Source organism: Ochotona princeps, chromosome 1 (genome assembly GCF_030435755.1).
Source record: "Ochotona princeps isolate mOchPri1 chromosome 1, mOchPri1.hap1, whole genome shotgun sequence".
Lineage (NCBI taxonomy): Eukaryota > Metazoa > Chordata > Mammalia > Lagomorpha > Ochotonidae > Ochotona > Ochotona princeps.
Window position 1 is genome coordinate 60081073 of NC_080832.1, and position 18740 is coordinate 60099812.

The window sequence follows — 18740 nt, forward strand, 5'->3', positions numbered from 1 at the left end:
AACATCTATAAAGTACAGATGTTCCTCATTTAGCCATAAGATAATATCTTAATATACCTATAATAAGTGGAAAAAAATCGTACGACAAAAATGCATTCGATAGACTAACTTATCAAACATTATAACTTAGCAACGTGGAACACTGTAGAGGACTGATATTTTCCTTTATGGTCACATAGCTGGGAGCTACAACTCACTGTCACCACCAGCATCTTGAAAACTTACCATACTACATATTGTTATCCTAGGAAGGGTACAAAATTCAAAATATAATTTCTTTTAAAGATTTATTTATTTTTATTACCAAGTCAGATATACAGAGAGGAGGAGAGACAGAGAGGAAGATCTTCCGTCTGATGATTCACTCCCCACATGAGCCGCAACGGCCGGTGCTGTGCCGATCCAAAGCCGGGAACTAGGAACCTCTGCTGGGTCTCCCACGCGGGTGCAGGGTCCCAAATCATTGGGCCGTCCTCAACTGCTTTCCCAGGCCACAAGCAGGGAGCTGGATGGAAAGTGGAGCTGCTGGGATTAGAACCGGCGCCCATATGGGATCCCGGGGCATTCAAGGCGAGGACTTTAGCCGCTAGGCCAAGCCACCAGGCCCTCAAAATATAATTTCTACTAATTGATGTTGCTCTACTGAAAAATATTCTAAGTCAAACCTTTCTACATTTAGCATCCTATGAATTCCACTTTAGACGTAGAATTTATTTACCTCAATTCCCTAGTTACCTTTAAAAATTTTTTTTAAAAGTAATGAGTTTAATTCGTTTCCCAGCCATTCATTAATTTTAATCCACCTTACCAAGTATTTCTAAGATACTCTTTTGTAACTGCCAAACACTGATTGCTCATATTACTGAATTTCTTAAATTCAAAACTGAATTTTGTTATAAACTATGTATATTAACTTTGTTATTACCTTCTATTAAGAATCTTCCAGGGGGTCTGCTTTGTGATCCACTGGGATAAGATAATGACTATGGTGCAAATATCGTATATGTATGAGCGTGACATTTTTTTTTGTCCTAGTTGCTCCACATTTAATCCAGCTTCCTGCTAAAGTGTCTGAAAAGGTGGAAGAAGAGCCCCTGCTACCCTACTGGGAGGCCCAGATGTAGTTTTAGGCTCCTGGCTTTGGCCCGGCCCAGAACTCGATCTTGTAGTCATTTGGGGACTGAGCCAATGAACAGCAGATCCCTTTCTCTTTCTCTCTGTTTCTCCCCTTCTTTGTCACCTTTCAAATATATAATTTTTTTTCTTCTTTAAAAGAATCGTTGATTACAGACAAAGAGTTTACTCACTATCATAGAATGTTTCAACAGTCTTGTTTCCTAGCTTTTCTGAGACACACTTGCAGGATGGTATTTTTTCTCTGCATTAGGAGTCATCTTTTATAGACCATCTTTTCTTTAACATTTGGAAAAGCCATATTTTCTCATTTTTAAATTATTTTATGATACAGCTTCATAGGCTCTGGGATTTCCCTTATCCCCCACCTCAAATCCCTCTCTTCCCTCACTAATTTCCTCTATATTAATACAATAGCATAGTCCTTCATAAACCGTCATAAGTCCATTATTCTGCTATTCATGTGCATTCTGACAGTGCAGGTATGGACAACAGCAGAGAGTCTAGCATCCTACTGTCAAAGTACACTGAACAGTTTCATTGGGAGTTCATTTATAATGCCATGAAGTTAAATAACAAGCTACTGACCAATGTGTTGCTGAAGAAATGAAAAAGAAAATCAAGAACTTTCTTGAAGAAAATGTTATTGTAGGACTTAAATATGAGTCAGTGAAGAAGAAAATCCGTATTTGACTGCAAAGAGGACAAAGACAGTGTATGTTCTGCTACACCATGACGGTCAAAAGCACCAGATACTTTTCCTATGTAATTTAAATTTCCTAATAGTTAACTAAAAATAATAAAAATAGGTGTAATTTATATGTATGTACTACATGTTTTAATATTTTAAAAACTAATATATGCAAATACTACTTTACTCTCTTGTCAATGTAAGACTAAAGATACTTATATTTGTTTATCCTCTATTTGAAATGTGACACATTGTGCACTGTTTGCTTGTATCAACTTGCACAAGCCACATTTCAAACCCACATACACATTTGGCTAGCATGTGTCACACAGGACTATTTCCAATTTCTTTCTTCTCCATTAAGACTCTGGAACTGTGAAGGAGACAGTGTGTCATGCGACATCATGGCACTTATTTTTAGTTTCTCACTATCATGTGGCCTCCTTGCAGTATTTATTTTTAATGCCATTTGTCTTATTAGGTAATCTGCATGTCCAGGCTAGAAACAACTTTAACAGAACCAACAACTAATTCTCTTCCTGATTGGAGGCTCCCCTGTATGAAGTACCTACTAACTGAGCATTCAGAATTGGCTTGAAGTTAAATGCACTTACAGGTATTCGCATATGTTAAAGACAGGCAACTGCTTGCCTCAGTGTTCCGAGAGGACCTTTCTTTCAGCACCTGAAATCTGTTTCCTTGAAGTTTGTGTCACCTGAGACAAACTTGCTTTACACTACGGGTCTTTCCCTATTTGGACGTAGTCCAGAGCTATTTCCTCTGGTTGAATTCTATGTTTCATCACCCTTCCTTCATTTCTCAAGTTTTAAAGTTCATCATTTTGCTTTTCTGTGAAATAGTTCTAATTGGACTGAGGTGTTTTTAAAGAGCTCAATGTAGAGGTGAACGTGGCCCTTCAGCTGTGGCTGGCCAGCGAAGGTTATGGCTAACTGTACAGCGCCAGGTATCCACACACACTGTGAGAAGCTGGGATGCACGCGTCATTGGCGTGCATCGAAAACTCGAGAAAAGCACCTTACACACTTCTTTGGGCTAGTTTTTTTTTTTTTTTTTTTTTTTTTCATTTCCAATGGAGCTAGGGTAACCTTGCAGGCATTTTGTTTTCAGCTAGTGTTATCCCACCTAAGCGCCAACTGGCAGAGCTAACTTTGGAACTACCTGGCGAGCTCCTAAAACTTCACATGAGATGGGGTTCAGGAGTCTACCAGTCAGCGGGGCACCTTTACTGATGAAGAGTGCAATTACCGTGTTGCTCAGTTATACTGTTCCTCTTCTTCAACAGAAACTCTGCCACGTACTCCTACAACGACGTCAAGGACCGGGCTGACAGAAGAATTCGCGGGAAAAGACTCTGAGGAAGCCAGCGCGAAGCACGTAGCTCCGCGCCCGCCCCGCCTCGGCGCGCGGCCGGGAGGGAGGCAGGGTGGAAGCCGGCGGCGCGCGCACGCGGCGGGGCGGGGTAGCGGAGAGACGACGTGCCGACGTCGCGGCGCGGCGGGCGGGTGACGTGGAGACCGGCGCCGGTTAGGCCCCGCCTCGTCCCTCCCGGCCCCGACGGCGCGTCTCTCGGGCTGCCTGGCAGGATTGCGGCGTTGGCGCTCGGGGCCCCGGGCTGGACGCGACCCCTTTCGCGCGGCGTGCGGCTGTCCGCTGCAGTCGCCGGCCCCTTCACCGGTGTTGGAAGTCAAAAACCGAAAGGGAGGGAGGCGCGGAAGCGGGCGTGGAGCGGCAGGGATGCGCTGCGCCTGAACGGGCCGAGAGGTGAGGAGGTCGGAGTGGAGACGGGCCCCGCGGCCGGGGCGGACAGGGGGAGGCGGCAGCGGCGCCGTCCGAGCCCCCCGAGCTGTCATAGCTCTCGGGGTCCCGGGAAGCGCACATCACCCGCCGCGCCTTCCCCTCCGCGAGTTTGCCGGTGGAGGTGGGGCTGAAACTGAGCCGGAGCCACGTACAGTCCAGGTGGTAGGCTGCACGGGCTGGCCGCTTGGAGTGACTTTTCTGTTCGTGGGTCATTTGTTTGCCTGTATTTCTTTACTCTTTTACAAAACCATGGTGACTCGGTTTCGGAGAGAAAATTGACTGCCTGTAGTTTTTTTTGTTGCTTTGTTTTGTTTTTCCCTCCACACTGAGAAGAGTTGAGCACGGTAGAGTGTGAATTCAGCAGTCGAGGTGTCTAGAATGTCATTTTGGATAAAGAGAATGTGAACGGCCAGTTGTTTTAGGTAGACTTATTATCGTAAGTTAACATATTCATGCAATGCAATATTTTCATGTAGTTGCTATCCACATGTGCAATTCAAACAAGTGGCCGTGTTGTTCTTTCATGTTGAATAACCTGTATATCAGATTTCTTGTTTCATAGATTGCAATAACTTTTTCTGATTTTTGACTTCTCAAAAGTTGAAAATTCAGGCCTTTTGAACCTGCTGCAGTCCGTGTTGTGTCTGCTGTTTTTAAATGATGATTATACTTACAACTGGTGCATGCAGTGAAGTGTAGCCGAATTACCTTATTTGAGTGAGTTCATTTCTCATGGGTTAGGTTTCTTGAGCTCTGCTGTCATTCATGTTTTCTTGAATGTGTATAGTCTGTGTGTTCCAACACCTGCAGTTAGCGGCAGTCTTGTAAGAGAATCATGGCTAGGGTTCCCTTTCATGCCATGCATCTTTAGTTGACCAAAGCAACACTCTCCCCCCGCCTTAATTAGAGTTTGTAAATATCTGTGTAACTAGCTGGCGGTAAAATAGAAGCAGATCATTTTGCTTGAACACCATACTTGGTATAGTTTTTGATGGAAAAAATAATGTGCTCATAAACTCTGTAGTTTGCCAGTAGAGAATTTCTTTTTTGTAAAGTTGGTGTAGCAGTCAAGCTCACAGTTGGAACCTGTGTTCCTAACTACTTTGATTTGATTAGTTGCTATGTTTTAACGATTTGTAATTACTAAGAGTTCTATATACAAAGTATATTTATATAGGAACATGTAGGAACATGTATGGTGCTAAGAAGTAAATTTATCTCCTGGTAGTAGCTCATTTGGGAGTAGTTGTCATAAGCCTTTTTCATACAAAATGTGGCATGACTTTCAAATTTGAGAAGAAGTTTACCTGAATATGAAAATTCAGTAAACACAAACATTTCTGGAAAGTAAAAATTCTATATGCTTACTCGAGAGGAGGGTTAATATGTTTTTAGCAGCCATCAGATCCCGGACATTGTGTCTGTTTCCTCCATTATAATATAAAGTTATTCCACATAAGGACTGGATCTTCTTGTAACTTTTACCTCATGAAACCTAAGATGCAACAGGCAGTCCCAGTTTATATAGTCATTAAACATGCACCACCTGATTTAAATCCTTGGTCTTCAACATAGCTGAGCAAATGAGTCTGAGAAATCTATTGTTGAGTTTCGTTTGTCTAGTTGATTTGCTGTGAGGTTTTAACAGGTAGTTGTTTTCCCGATACTGGCTGTAACTGATTGAGCGTTCATGACGTCTAGTTTATATTCCAGTATTCTGCTTAACTAAATCTTTCATTTAAAAATAATTTTGTAAACTCTTCTCATTTTATGGATTTAAAAAACTGATGCCCCAGAAAGTTAGCTGATTATCCTCCCATTGAACAGAAAGTGGCATCTGGATACAATCTTCTTTATTTCATTTTATTTTTGACAATGTCATTCTGCCTGTTCCTGTTGTTGTTTTAGAATATTTACCTATGTGTGCTATTTATCTAATTTTGATAAGGTTTGACTGGTCTGCCTTTATTTTTGTGATTCACTTTTTAAAGTGACATTTTAGGAAATACATTTATTATCAAAAGTTTATATGGGGGCCCGGCGCAATAGCGTAGCAGTTTAAGTCCTCACCTTGAACACACCAGGATCCCATATGGGTGCTTGTTCGAATCCTGGCAGCCCCTGCTACCCATCCAACTCCCTGCTTGTGGCCTGGGAAAGCAGTCAAAGATGTCTGAAAACTTTGGAACCCTGCACCGGAAGAAGCTCCTGGCTTCTGATTGGCTCAGCTCCATCTGTTGCGGCTGATGGAAGATCTTTCTCTCTGTCTCTCCTCCTCTCTGTATATCTGCCTGTCTAATAAAAATAAACATTTTTTTTAAAAAAAGTTTATCTGGCCATGAAAAATTAGGCTAGTATTTGAGTAATTATATAATTAAAAATTCTGGTAAGAAATTTATAGTGAGTACTAAGTACTCTCATAACAAAATGATTGATAATTGAATATTTATTTTAAAGAAGTTGTTCCTACCTGGTTATTCCATGGCTAAACCAAAGATTACCTATCTATCAAATCAAAATTTGGGGGGATTGTTTCTGTAAGCATATTTTTAACACATTCTCCAGTAATTTCAGTACTGTCAATTTACACTGTTTTAAAACTTCTACTTTAAACCTTTGAATTCAGGAACTTCCTTATTTTAGGTTACATTATTAAATTTGACTTCAAAAGGACAATTTACCCTTGATTTATGCAATAGTCAGGAAAGCAATGAGAAATTTTTTCCAGTAAGTTCAAATGTTTGTTGGATCATAAATTAAGTGACTGGCTAGGACTTTATTCAGTTGTGGATCACTCATAAACATGGCGTATAAATTTGGGAAGGAAAAACTCATGCTATTCCAAGACAGGAAATCCTTACTTGTTGGCAAGACAGCTTACCATTTTGGAAAAATCACTTTACTGTTCTTGAAAATGAATATGATATCCATCATGCTAATTAGAAATAACATTTTAGAAAAGTGCTAAATTCTCCCCTCATGCATAAATAGAAATAAATGCAATTTTATGTTTATTTAAGGAACTTAACCATAAGATTCTACTGTAAATGGTTTTTATGAAGAAATAAATATGAGGGTGATACTCAGTTTACAAAAAACAATTTCAGTAAATCTCTTCAGTGTGCCTACGTTTTGTCAAATGAGACTTGCTTTAGAGTATTACCTCCGGCACCAGAGAGGGTGAGCAAACATTCTTCCTGAGCATTCTTGATGCAGTGAAGGAAGCTTTGCAAATCTGCTAGCAATTTCTAGGAATTGGGACTTGGACTCTGGGAATTGGACTGGTAAGGGAAACCTACAAATTACTTCTGAACAGGTTCACAGTTCAATGCTCTGAATGCACATCATCCAGCAAATATTTATAGAAATCCTAGGCACAGGCCAAGCACAACAGGACAAATGTGGGAAGAGCACTTCGTAACACTACTTCTGCACTCCTGGATATTATTGTGAAGATAAGTGGGTTTGTGAAATAATTTAGTATAGGCTTTGCCACTTTGGTGAATTTGGCATGGTAAAAAATAAATTATTAGGAAATTTGAAGAGTGGCAAATTTAATTTCAGCTCTTCAGAACTATTGTGTTTACACATATTTATGAAAAACAGGAAACTGGATGAACGTTGCTGAAATGCAAATCCAGTGGACATTATTCATAATGTTTTGCGCATATGTCTTTTTAAGTTTATTTATTTTTATTAGATTTACAGAGAAGGAGAGACAGAAAGATCTTCCATCTACTGGTTCATTCCTCAGGTTGCCACAACTTCCGGAGCTGGGCTGATTATTCCCAAGGCTTTGGGCCACAAACAGGGAGCTAGAAGGGAAGTGGAGCAGCTGGGACATGAACCAGCACCCGTACGGGATCCTGGCTCAAGGTGAGACTTTGGCCACCAGGCTACCACCTGCGTGGGGCTGCTTGTCTCAATTTTTATTCTAGCTTCTTGCCCCCACTGTGATACCTGTGAAAGAGTTGCCTGTGAGGAAAAGCCAGAAAGTCCAAGAGCCACAGTCCAGGGTAGGGCATGATGCCTTAGTAGAATATGCAAGTGGGATGGAGTTTGGGAACGGTTTAGTTTGCATGAGACTTTCTGAGAATTTCATGGAGTTTCCATTATAGCATCTTCTTTTTCTTGGTGTCAGAGAAGCAAGTACATTGTGAGTATACTAGTGAATGTAAGGGGTGGAATTAGAATGCAGGGCTAGAGGCAAAACTGTGTGAAAAATCTTTCAGTTCAATTATTCCTACTTAATCTTTCTTTCTAGTTCAGTAACATTTAATATGATTTACTGCCACCTCTTTCTCAAAATTTTCTGTCCTCATAGTTATAAAGACATCACAGAAACTTTTTTTTTCCTGGTCTCCTTAGCCTCTAGATGTTTAAAATTTGCTTTGAAGACCTTTTTCTCTTGTTTGTTTTTTAAAAGCTTGTGTTTCTCCTACCTACTCTGTACATGAGTTTTTTCCTTCATTTGACAGCTGAGGTGCAATTCTAAGAACTTCAACTTGAATGTTATACAGCCATCCCAAGTTCAACAGGTTTGTGATTGAACTTATTATCTCTCTGGTCTCACTTACTCGTCATCTGAACAAAACAAGCCTCTCTGTGTTAGCTCTGTACGCTGTGCCATCAGCGTTACCTGTAATGTGCAGGTCAGTTTCCCCATCGCCCCCCACAGCAGACACAGAAAATAAGTCAGGTAGATGTGATTTAAATACTCATTTGGATATGTCCATTTTTCTCTGAATCATTGTCATTACTTTACTTTCGGAACTCGTTGTCACTTCATCTTTATTTGGATCACTACGTAATTTTGTAATCTCTCTCTGCCTTCAGCTCTGCCTTCTTGCAGTCATTCCTTTCACTTCAGTGGTAGTAGTACTTACCAAAGTCAAGTCAGACATATTTTGAAGAAATGTTTTGGGATTAGGTCATTTCCAGACTTAACTGTTAGCAAAACCCTTCATGACCTGACTCCTGCCAGTCTCTCCAGCTCCTCTGACCACATCATTCCTTGACTGCTACATTGCAGTCATCTTTGCTGTTCTTGAAATGTCACTTGTTGTCACCAGGCTTCTGGTACATGCAACCTTCTGTCTGATGAGCTCTTCATCTTTGAAATATTAATTTAAGAAACTTGTGACTTCCTTTCTGGCTAGGCTGGATTTGCCTGCTATAGTTTCTGACAACTTTTTAGTACAGCTCTTTATAGGAGTCTCTATGTTGACTTAGTTTGTTTAGTTGGCTTCTCTTTTCCTTTAGACAATGGGAAAATAAGCCGAGGTGCTTGTCATTATCTACCTCAGAGTCTGTAGCCTGTAGCTAATTAGAATAAATGATAGCTAAGAAATATTGGTTAAATTAGTGACAATTGTGGCTATGCTTATCTATTATGATTTTGTTTCTGAGCCTACTCTTGTCCTAGGGTTTCCAGTAACTAATAAGGCATATCCTTACCTTTTCTGCTTTGAGATTTAGAAAGCGTTTAACTAATTATTAATGTTTGGTTGTTTTTTAAATTGTTTATTTTCATCTACTTGAAATGCAAAATGTCAGAGATAGATCTTCTCTCCACTTATGTGCTTAACAGCCAGGATTGGGCCAGGCCGAAGCTAGAAACCCAAAACTTCTTGGATGAGGGAATCATAAATGGTGGTTTTACCCCACTGCACTACTAGAGGTGCCCTACATATTAATTTTAAAATTAAGTTTCTACATATTTAATTTTGAGTTCTTTGGAAGAAAGGCATGAAAATAACACGATTAGATTTTGTTAAGGACATGAAAGCTTTTCTGTATTTAGGCAAAGGTAGTAGCTTGTAAAATGCCTTCTTTGTTAAGACTGAAATAAATGAAGTAAGGCGTTTCTATGAAGAATATTTTTGAGGTCTTGAATAAGAAGTAAAGTATAATAGGAATCCAAGCTTGGTAATACCATATTCTTTGTGACAACTTTCTTCCCTCTCTCCTTCCTGCCATTTGTTGTGCATTGTAAAATATTTATTGGGAAGCTTGCTCTGGGCATTGTTTTAGGTGGTATGAGGTCAAGAAACTGACAACAGAAGCAGAAATCTTGTCATGTGTCAAGTGTTGTGAAGGAAAGTAGATTAGTGTAAGAGAACGATTAGGAGTATTGTGTTGTTTCAGATAGGTGGTTGGGGCGGGTCTCTGATTGGGAAATGCTTGAGTAAAGACCAGAAGGAGTTGAAGAAACTCTATCAGTGTGACATTTTGGGGAACATTGAACCTGTATGGTATGCTTATGACAGGAGGCCAGTGTAGATGGTCCAGAACAAGCAAGGGGTACTATAGATCAAATTGAAACCTAGGAAGCTAAATTATTTGGGACTGTTGAAGTTTACTGGGGTATGGGAAACCTTTGGAGGATATTGATTGGGTAAAGGCCACAGTGTTGCTTAGACTTTGAAAACATTATGATTGTTTATATATATGGAAAATAGATTTTTAGTACTAAGTGTTAAAACAGGAAGGCTAGACGTGAAGCTGTAAAACACAACTTTAATCTGCTGTCCAGTTTAACTTTTTCATCTATTTATTTATTTATTTGTAGTGTTTATTTACTTAGTTGAAAAGAAGAGAGAGACAAAGACATGGGACTGGCTGGAGGGAAGTATCTGCCATCCACTGGATCACTTCCCAATATCTGCAACAGCTAGGGCTGGGGAACAAGCTGAAGCTAGGAGACAAGAACTCAATCTGAGTCTACCCAGTGGGTGGCAGAGACTCCAATATTTGAGCCATCATGTGCTACCTCTCTGTGTGCTCAGTAACAGGAAGCTGAATGGCAATGGAGCCCAAAGTCAAATATGGGGTCTCCAGTGTAGCTTGAAGGTCTCCCAAATGCCTGTCTCTCATTTTAATTCTGACATTATTTACTCGGTGTTAGGTTTTTTTGTTGTTGTTCATTTTTTTCCACTGGAACTTTTAAAAGTTGCTGTTTCATAAATCTGGAGACTTTTTTGGATGACCGCCTTAGGCTTAAGAAAACAGTCATTATAGTGAAGGACGATAGATATTTTTGAAGTATTCAGAGTAGAGTTGCCAAGTAAAATACAGGATTTGTAGCTTATTATGAACTTGTAGTAAATAACAAGTAATTCATTAGTATAAGTGTATCCCATTCAAGTATATATCATACTTTCAGAAATGTGGTTATAGTGTAAGATTGTTTGTTTACCCAAAATTCTAATTTAACTCTGCATCTTGTATTTGTTATGTCTGGCAACTCTAAGAGGAGAACTTTATATATTGCTGAGTCTGACTATATGAAAGCAAAGCTACTTAATAATAGAGTTTGTACCTCTTGAAAATATTGTTTGGACAGTGTCGTTATCCATAACTATGATCATGAACAGCAGAGAATATCAGGAAAGTGATGTTGCTGTGCCTAGATATTTTAAGAGTATGAACTCGGCCTTGCAAATTTACTGACATCAAGGACAAAGTAAAGAACTTGGGATGCAGGCCCTTGAAGAAGAAACAAGCTTAGCAAAAATTCTTAAGCTACATTTAGGCATTCAGTGGCAGGTTGTTAAAAGAAGGAAGTAAATGCATTTAGCTACTAAATCTGCTTTCTTATGCTAGAGAGATTGGAGAATGGACTCTGGGTAGGAAATGTCAGGGTTTGTTATGTAAAGTGGAATCTTAGCCTGTTAAAGGTGGGAATAGTAAAAGAGTGTCCAGATAATCTAAGTTCATAGTCTCTCAAAAGCCTGAGAATGTTCTGATAGTGTTTTCAGAATTTGTACATTACAGATAGTTTGGTGCTTTTACAAACATTACCTTTGTTACTAGCCTCTGTATTTAGTTAAGCTCGATCATGAAATATTTCCAAAATATGAAAAAATTTAGAAAAAATGTCAGACAGCTGTAGCAAGTGTCGGATTATTATGTGTCAGATTATTTTCTATTAAAAATCTGAACAATTTTTTTTTAATTTTCTCGCTTCCCTTTCCCAGTCTGCTTTGAAGCTGGTGTATATGATTCTCAAGCATGTTTATACGTATCTCTTTGTTTTAAAAAAGTTTTGTTTTTTTATATGTAAGGCAGAGTGAGACTGGAAGAAGAGACAGGGATTCAATCTTCTGGTTCACTCCCTAGATGGCCCCAATATCCAGGAGGATGTTGAAATCATAGCAGTTCCATGCTCCGACTGCGTTTTCTAACATGATTGGAAACTGTTGAGAAGTAGTTACGCCTAAAGAATGCGTTCTGATAGAAGGCGCACTTGTTAGGTGGTAATTGTTAGTTATTTAAAAAACAATGGGAGAGTTCTAGTTCATAGGATATTATGATATTATTACGCGCAGCTAATTCCCGCAACCTGGTGCTTTACCATGAGCTGAAAACACCAGAAGCAACGAGGTAGTTTAGGAAGTTTATTCCAACCGGGCAGGAACAGGGTAGAGGTGGTGAAGATCAGGAAAGAAGGGGGGAAGGAAGCACCTGGGGCCTTTTTATGCAGGTAGGCCTGCAAGGTATGGGGGGCGGGGATTGGGAGGGCTTGAGGGCAGGCCCCCAGGGGACTGGTGCCTGCAGGTGAATGCCTAGGGATGATTGGTGAGTGGGCGGAGTTGGGGAAAGGGACTGGAAGATTGGGGGTGGGATTCTCAGGTGGAATGCCAGGTTATATCTAATTGGTGGATGGCTGGACTGGCAACTTCATGAGCTGTGAGGAAGAAGAAATGGCGCCTGGTCCAGGGAGGGATATTCGAATAACTCCTTACACCGGGCCCCAGTGATTTCTTAATAGATTGACATTCCTTGATAACTAAGAGTAAAAATACATGGTGATTTAAGAGTAAAAGCGGGGTTAAGCATTTGGTCTAATGTTGGAATAATTGATTTTTGTACCCAGCTTTGGTTCCTGCCTCATATTTTTTGCTAATGTGGACACTAGCAGGCATTGATGATAGCTCAACTATTTGCATTCCTGTACTTCTGTAGGAGACGAGGATTGAGTTTCTGGTTCGTGACAACCCCTGGCTATATTGTGGGCATTTGAGGAGTGAATCTCACCTTTTTGTGACTCTGAAATAAATACCATGTCAAAGAAAGTTAGTTTCTAAATGTGTCTTTAACCTGCTGTATCATATGTGTACTGCTGGAAATACTGATTCTCATGTAACTCTTGTTGGTGTCTGATTTGCTTCCAGTTGACAGCGCAATATATATCTCTAGATGTTTCCGGAATGTTTTTAGTTTTTTAGTTGAGAGTTGTTTTAAAGATGGTTTATCTTATGTGGCATTCTTTAGGGAACCTGCTGGAAAAAGAAAATCTGTTGATTATGTTTTTGTTATAAAAGAAATCTTAAACCAGGATAATCTCCCAGGAGTATTACATTGATAAGGACTCTACTAATAATAAATGTAATTGGGCTGTTTAACTATAGACTAGTTTTAGATGTCTTTTTTTTTTTTTGTAATATTGAAGCTGGGAGGATGTTGGCTTTTTTTTTTTTTTAATTGTTACTTATTTCCAAGTCAGAGTTACAGGGAGAGAAAAAAATAGCGGAGATTTTTCTGTCCATTAATTTACTTCCCTAATGAATGCTGTGGTCAGGGAAGGGCCAGGTTGAAGCCAGGAGCCTAAAGTTTCTTCCTAATCTCCCATGTGGATGCAGTGGCTCAAGAACCTGGAATGGTCTGTGCTGCTTTCCCAGGCACATAAACAAGGAGCTGGATGAGAAGTGGAGCAGCCTTGACTCCAGCTGGTACCCAGATGGGATGCTGGCATTAGAGCCAAATCGCTGGACCCAGGTCTCAAAATGTTATTAAGGCTATAGCACCAGTTTCTTCTCTCTTTCCCTGGGAATTCTCTCCTTATGTAACTAATCTAAATCTTTCCTTTACTGTTCTCCAGTCACCTTGTTATAATTATCTCCTTTTTCTCTGTTTCTCTTCCTTTGATTCATATAGCCGAAATATCAGATATGCTCCAGTGCTGTTCTGTTTGCTAGGAGCCTCATTAAAATGATGATCTTGGGGACAGAAATGCTGTAACAAGAAAAGCTGCTACCTGTGATACTGGCTTCCCATATTGGCACTGGTTTGTGTCCTGTCTGCTTGCCTTGTGATTCACCTCCTTCCTTCCTTCCTTCCTTCCTTCCTTCCTTCCTTCCTTCCTTCCTTCCTTCCTTTCTTTCTTTCTCTCTCTCTCTCTCTCTCTCTCTTTCTTTCTTTCTTTAAAGTTTTATTTATTTTTATTACAAAGTTGGATATACAGAGAGGAGGAGAGACAGAGGGGAAGATCTTCCATCCGATGATTCATTCCCCAAGTGAGCCGCAACGGCCGGTTCTGCGCCAATTGGAAGCCGGGAACCAGGAAACTCTTCCGGGTCTCCCATGTGGGTGCAGGATCCCAAAGCCTTGGCCCATCCTCAACTGCTTTCCCAGGCCACAAGCAGGGAGCTGGATGGCAAGTGGAGCTGCTGGGATTAGAACCCGGGGTCCATATGGGATCCTGGCGCGTTCAAAGTGAGGACTTTAGCTGCTAGGCCACGCCGCTGGGCCCAATTTAGCTGCTTTCTAATGGCCTGGGAAAAACAGCAGAAGATGGCCCCAGTGCAGAGATCCTGCCACCCATATAGGAGACAAGAAGAGTTTTCTGGCTCCTGGCATTAGCTGGGCATAGCACTGCGTCTTGCAGCCTGGGGAGTCAGTCAGCAGATGGAAGATTCTTCTGTCTGTCCCTCCCTCTCTTAACTCTTTCAAAAAAAGCAAAGAAAATCTTTAAAGAAAAAGGAAATAGTGGCCTTTATCAATGAGCTTAATTGTTGTGGGGTAAAATAAGTTAGTAAGAAAACTGCAAATATTAATTAGTGTTGTGCTTTAATACAGTTTTTAGATATGATGTTCAGGAATGATGTTTTCTCAGTAGTTATCTTTTTCACCAAGATTTGAAGTCTAAGAGACAGATGTATCAGGAGCAGATAGCAGACTATTCCAAACAAATGGAACCTCTAGACAGTTATATAATTTGAAAAGAATGAGTACCAAACAAAATTGAGGAAAATATGAGAAAATGTCTTTGTTGATACTAACAGCGATAAGACCATATAAAGCCTGGGAATGTGTAGATTTTCAGTGTATGTTGTAGTGTCAAACAGTTGTCTGTTTCTTTTTCTTTCCCTCAACCTTAGCCAATGTGTTAATAGAAAACCTGAATTGTTAGAAAAGTGTATCAGGAGAGATTTCAGTTGGTAGGGATTGTTTTTTGTTAAACTAATTGCTTTTTCTTTTTTGCACAGGTCAGTTTATTAGATTTGATTACATTTCCTTTCTCCGAACACATAAATATGTTTTTGTTTTGTTTTGTTAGTTTCAGCCTTTCTGATTGTATGGATCACTGATTGAATAATAGATGGCCTTACCTCGTCTTACAGGAGCCTTGCGCTCCTTTTCAAATGTCACCAAGCAAGATAATTATAATGAAGAAGTGGCTGACTTAAAGGTAAGTTTTTTACATGAAAGCTATTATTAATATATAATATAGGCACATATTTGACATTCCTATTCTCAGTTCTGTGTCCTCAAAATGGAAATTTATTCTTGTTTGGTGTGTGACCAAGAAGGAAACTGTTATACTGATGTTTCCTATTGGACTACTTTTGTTTGCACCTGTAACTGAAATGTCATTGACAATAAACAGAAGGATGATAATAAATCCTTTGTTAACTTTTCTTTCCTTAAGGATCTGCCACGGTTATCTTTGTTATTTAATTTTAGTACTTTAATTCTGAGTCACATAAGGTTTTAAATCCTTATAACACTTTTATTGATTGAACAGAAACAGTATTTATACCTAAAAATCAATATCAGAAGAATCTATCTGTTGAGTGAAGTAGTAGATATTTAAGACTTGCAAAACTGTCATTTTTGAAGCTCCTTTATGACTAATATATCACAATTCTAATTCCAACAAGAAGCAAACATTCCATGAACTTCAGACACTGTTTTGATGTTTATTGTAATGACTAAACCTGCTTTAATAGTAATTATCATGTAGACAGGTATTCACATATAAATTTATTTCCATAAAAAGTACTATTGTTACTCCTCTTGTGCATATAGCTAAATTGAAGGAAGTTCTACATAGATTCATTTTCTTTTTTTTTTTTTTTTTTAAGATTTATTTTATTTTATTACAGCCAGATATACAGAGAGGAGGAGAGACAGAGAGGAAGATCTTCCATCCGATGATTCACTCCCCAAGTGAGCCGCAACGGGCCGATGTGCGCCGATCCAAAGCCGGGAACCTGGAACCTCTTCCGGGTCTCCCACGTGGGTGCAGTGTCCCAATGCATTGGGCCATCCTCAACTGCTTTCCCAGGCCACAAGCAGGGAGCTGGATGGGAAGTGGAGCTGCTGGAATCAGAACCGGTGCCCATATGGGATCCCATTGGCTCTCAAGGCGAGGACCTTAGCCGCTAGGCCATGCTGCCGGGCCCTAGATTCATTTTCTAAACCACAAATCAGGTAGAAGGTTGAGCAAAGAATTTCTGAAGTCTTAGAAAGGTATAAACATATATTTACACATTTATAATTGTACAAATGTATAAGTCTGTATATGACAGACTTTCAGGATATTCTTTATATATTGGTAACTATATAGGATGTATTCCTAAAAATGGTCTTGACATGTAGTCTATTTGCATAAAATAACAAAATATCACAGACTGAGTGGTTTAAACAACATAAATTTGTTTTCGCACAGTTCTGGAGCTAGAAGTCCAAGCTTAAAGTCTTGACAGGCTTGTTTTTCCTAGAAGGCTTCTTTCCTTGGCTTCAGAGAACAGCCTACTCACATGGTCTTTTTGTTATATAAGTACATCCATCATATAAGTACATTTCTTTGTCCAAATTTTTTCTTCTATGGATACCACTTTAAGGGAATTAAGGTCTACACAGAATGGGAGGGCAGGCTAGCTTTATTCTTTTTTTCTTTTTTTTTCTTTCTTTCTCCTTTCTCCCTCCCTCCATTTCTTCCTTTCTCTTTCTTTCCTTCTTTCCCTTTCTGTCTGTCTCTCTTTTTCTTTCATTTAAAAAAACTTATTCTTTTTGAATGTTCTATCTCAAATGCTGTTACATTCTGAGATACTAAGGCTAGGGGTTTTAATAAAATGACTTACTGATTTATTTGAAAGGCAAAGTTACACAGAGAAGGGGAGAGACAGCAAGAGGTTTTTCCATGTCCTGGTTCATCCCCAAATGGCCTCAAACACCAGTGCTGGAACAAGCTGAAGCCTAGTGCTTCACCCATGTCTCTCGCATTGGACGCAGGAATTCAAGCACTTGGGCCATCTTCCACTGATTTCCCAGCTGAATTAGCAGGGAGCTGGATCAGAAGTGGAGCAACCAGGTCTCAAACCGGTACGCATGTGTGATGCCAGTGCTGCATTCGGTAGTTTAACCTACTGTGTTAAAGTGATGTCCATAGTATGTCAATTATGAGGGAACTTGACTCACTTCCTGGTGTATGAAAAGTTGGCAAAGGTGAGGATATTTCTGTCACAGTGATGTATTTATTTATTTTTACTATTCAGTTTACTGTAGTTTCCTGTATGGGATTTGGCATTACTTATTTATGCATCCAGTATTTCAAGAGTCACAGGAAGAACAAAATTCTTTACCATACTTACATTTTTATTGTTTTCGAACACTTTGGAATTTTGGATCTTTTAAGGTACAGAATGTTGTTAAAAATGGAAGTATTAACATTTCATATTGAAGAAGAAACTTTTGGACACATTTAAATACTTAAAGGATGGTTGACTTTTTTAAAGATTGTTTTATGATACTTGAAAGGTGGAGTGAGAAAGAGAGACTGTCTGTCTGCTCATTCACTCCCCAAATAGGCCCAAAATATCCTGGTAGGCGAGGTGTAAGCCAGAAGCCTGGCACTCCCTTCAGGTCTTTCACATTGGTGGCACGTGACCAACTACCTGGGCTACTTTCTGCTGTTTTTCTAGGTCCATTTGCCTAGAGCTGGATAGGTAGCAGAGAAGCTGGAAGCAAAACAGCTGGTCTCTAAATTAGGACAACACCAGCATTGTGGGTGGCAGCTTAACTCATTGCACTTAGCAGTATTGAGAACTTGAAGACATGAAGCTTACTGAACTGTACTTAGGAAGAAGCAAGCCCGTGTAATATAGTTTATAAAGGAATTGGCCCTAGGCTGCCTTAAGAAAAAAAAAAAAAGAAAGAACAATCTTAAATTTCTGACTCCTTACTTGATTCTATTGGAGAATAATAAAATTGTTTCTTAATAGATAAGTAGTTTTTAACAATTAATTGCTTCATTTAAAGATTTTAGGGGAAGATTTTTTGCAACCTTTAGATAGATAGTGATACGGAATTTTGTGAGACAACAAACAGTTCATCTTTACAATTTGAAATTTTACATTTTCCACAGAAATTAGTATAGGATACAATTTATATAATGTTGCCCCCCTTTTTTCCTCTAAAGATTATATTTATTTGAAAGGCAGAATTAAAGGAGAGAGGGCATGGGACATGGAGAGGAGATAATTTTCCATTCTTTGGTTCCCTCCCAAAATTCTGGAACAGATGGGGCTAGTCCAGGCTAAAGCTAGGAGTCCTGAGTTTCTGGGTTTTCCACATTGATGGCAGACGCCCAAGTATTTAGGCCACCTTCTGCTACTCTCTCAAGCACATTAACAGGGAGCTGTACCACAAGCTGACCAAGTAAAACTAGATGATACTCCAGTATGGGATGATTGCATTTAGGCAACAGTGTAACTTGTACAACACTGACCCCAGTGTTCCATCTTAAATTTGTTCCTGTCCTCAATGTTATGTTTTCTTTTCTTTTCTTTTCTTTTCTTTTCTTTTCTTTTCTTTTCTTTTCTTTTCTTTTCCTTTTTTCTGTATTAAAGAAACAGGTTAAAGAGCATTTAAAAATTTGTGTATAAGAGTACATGCTTATTCGTACCATTTCATGTATTCCTATAGGCTTAGTTTTCAGAGATTTATTGCTTTATTTGAAAGACAGAGTGACAGACATGATGAGGAAATGAATGAGGGAGAAAGAAAGAGATTCACCTTCCATGTCCTG

General features: G+C 39.4%; 1 protein-coding gene across 1 annotated transcript in view; it reads left to right on the forward strand.

Annotated features, from left to right (window-relative positions):
- The first annotated feature begins 3342 nt into the window (after positions 1-3342).
- Positions 3343-18740, forward strand: part of ASCC3 (activating signal cointegrator 1 complex subunit 3) — a 312984-nt gene continuing 297586 nt past the window's right edge. Inside the window, exons 1-2 of the mRNA XM_058660479.1 lie at positions 3343-3607; positions 14991-15116. Of these exons, the coding sequence (XP_058516462.1) occupies positions 15027-15116 (90 nt within the window). The 5' untranslated portion in view covers positions 3343-3607; positions 14991-15026. The remainder of the gene's footprint in view (positions 3608-14990; positions 15117-18740) is intronic.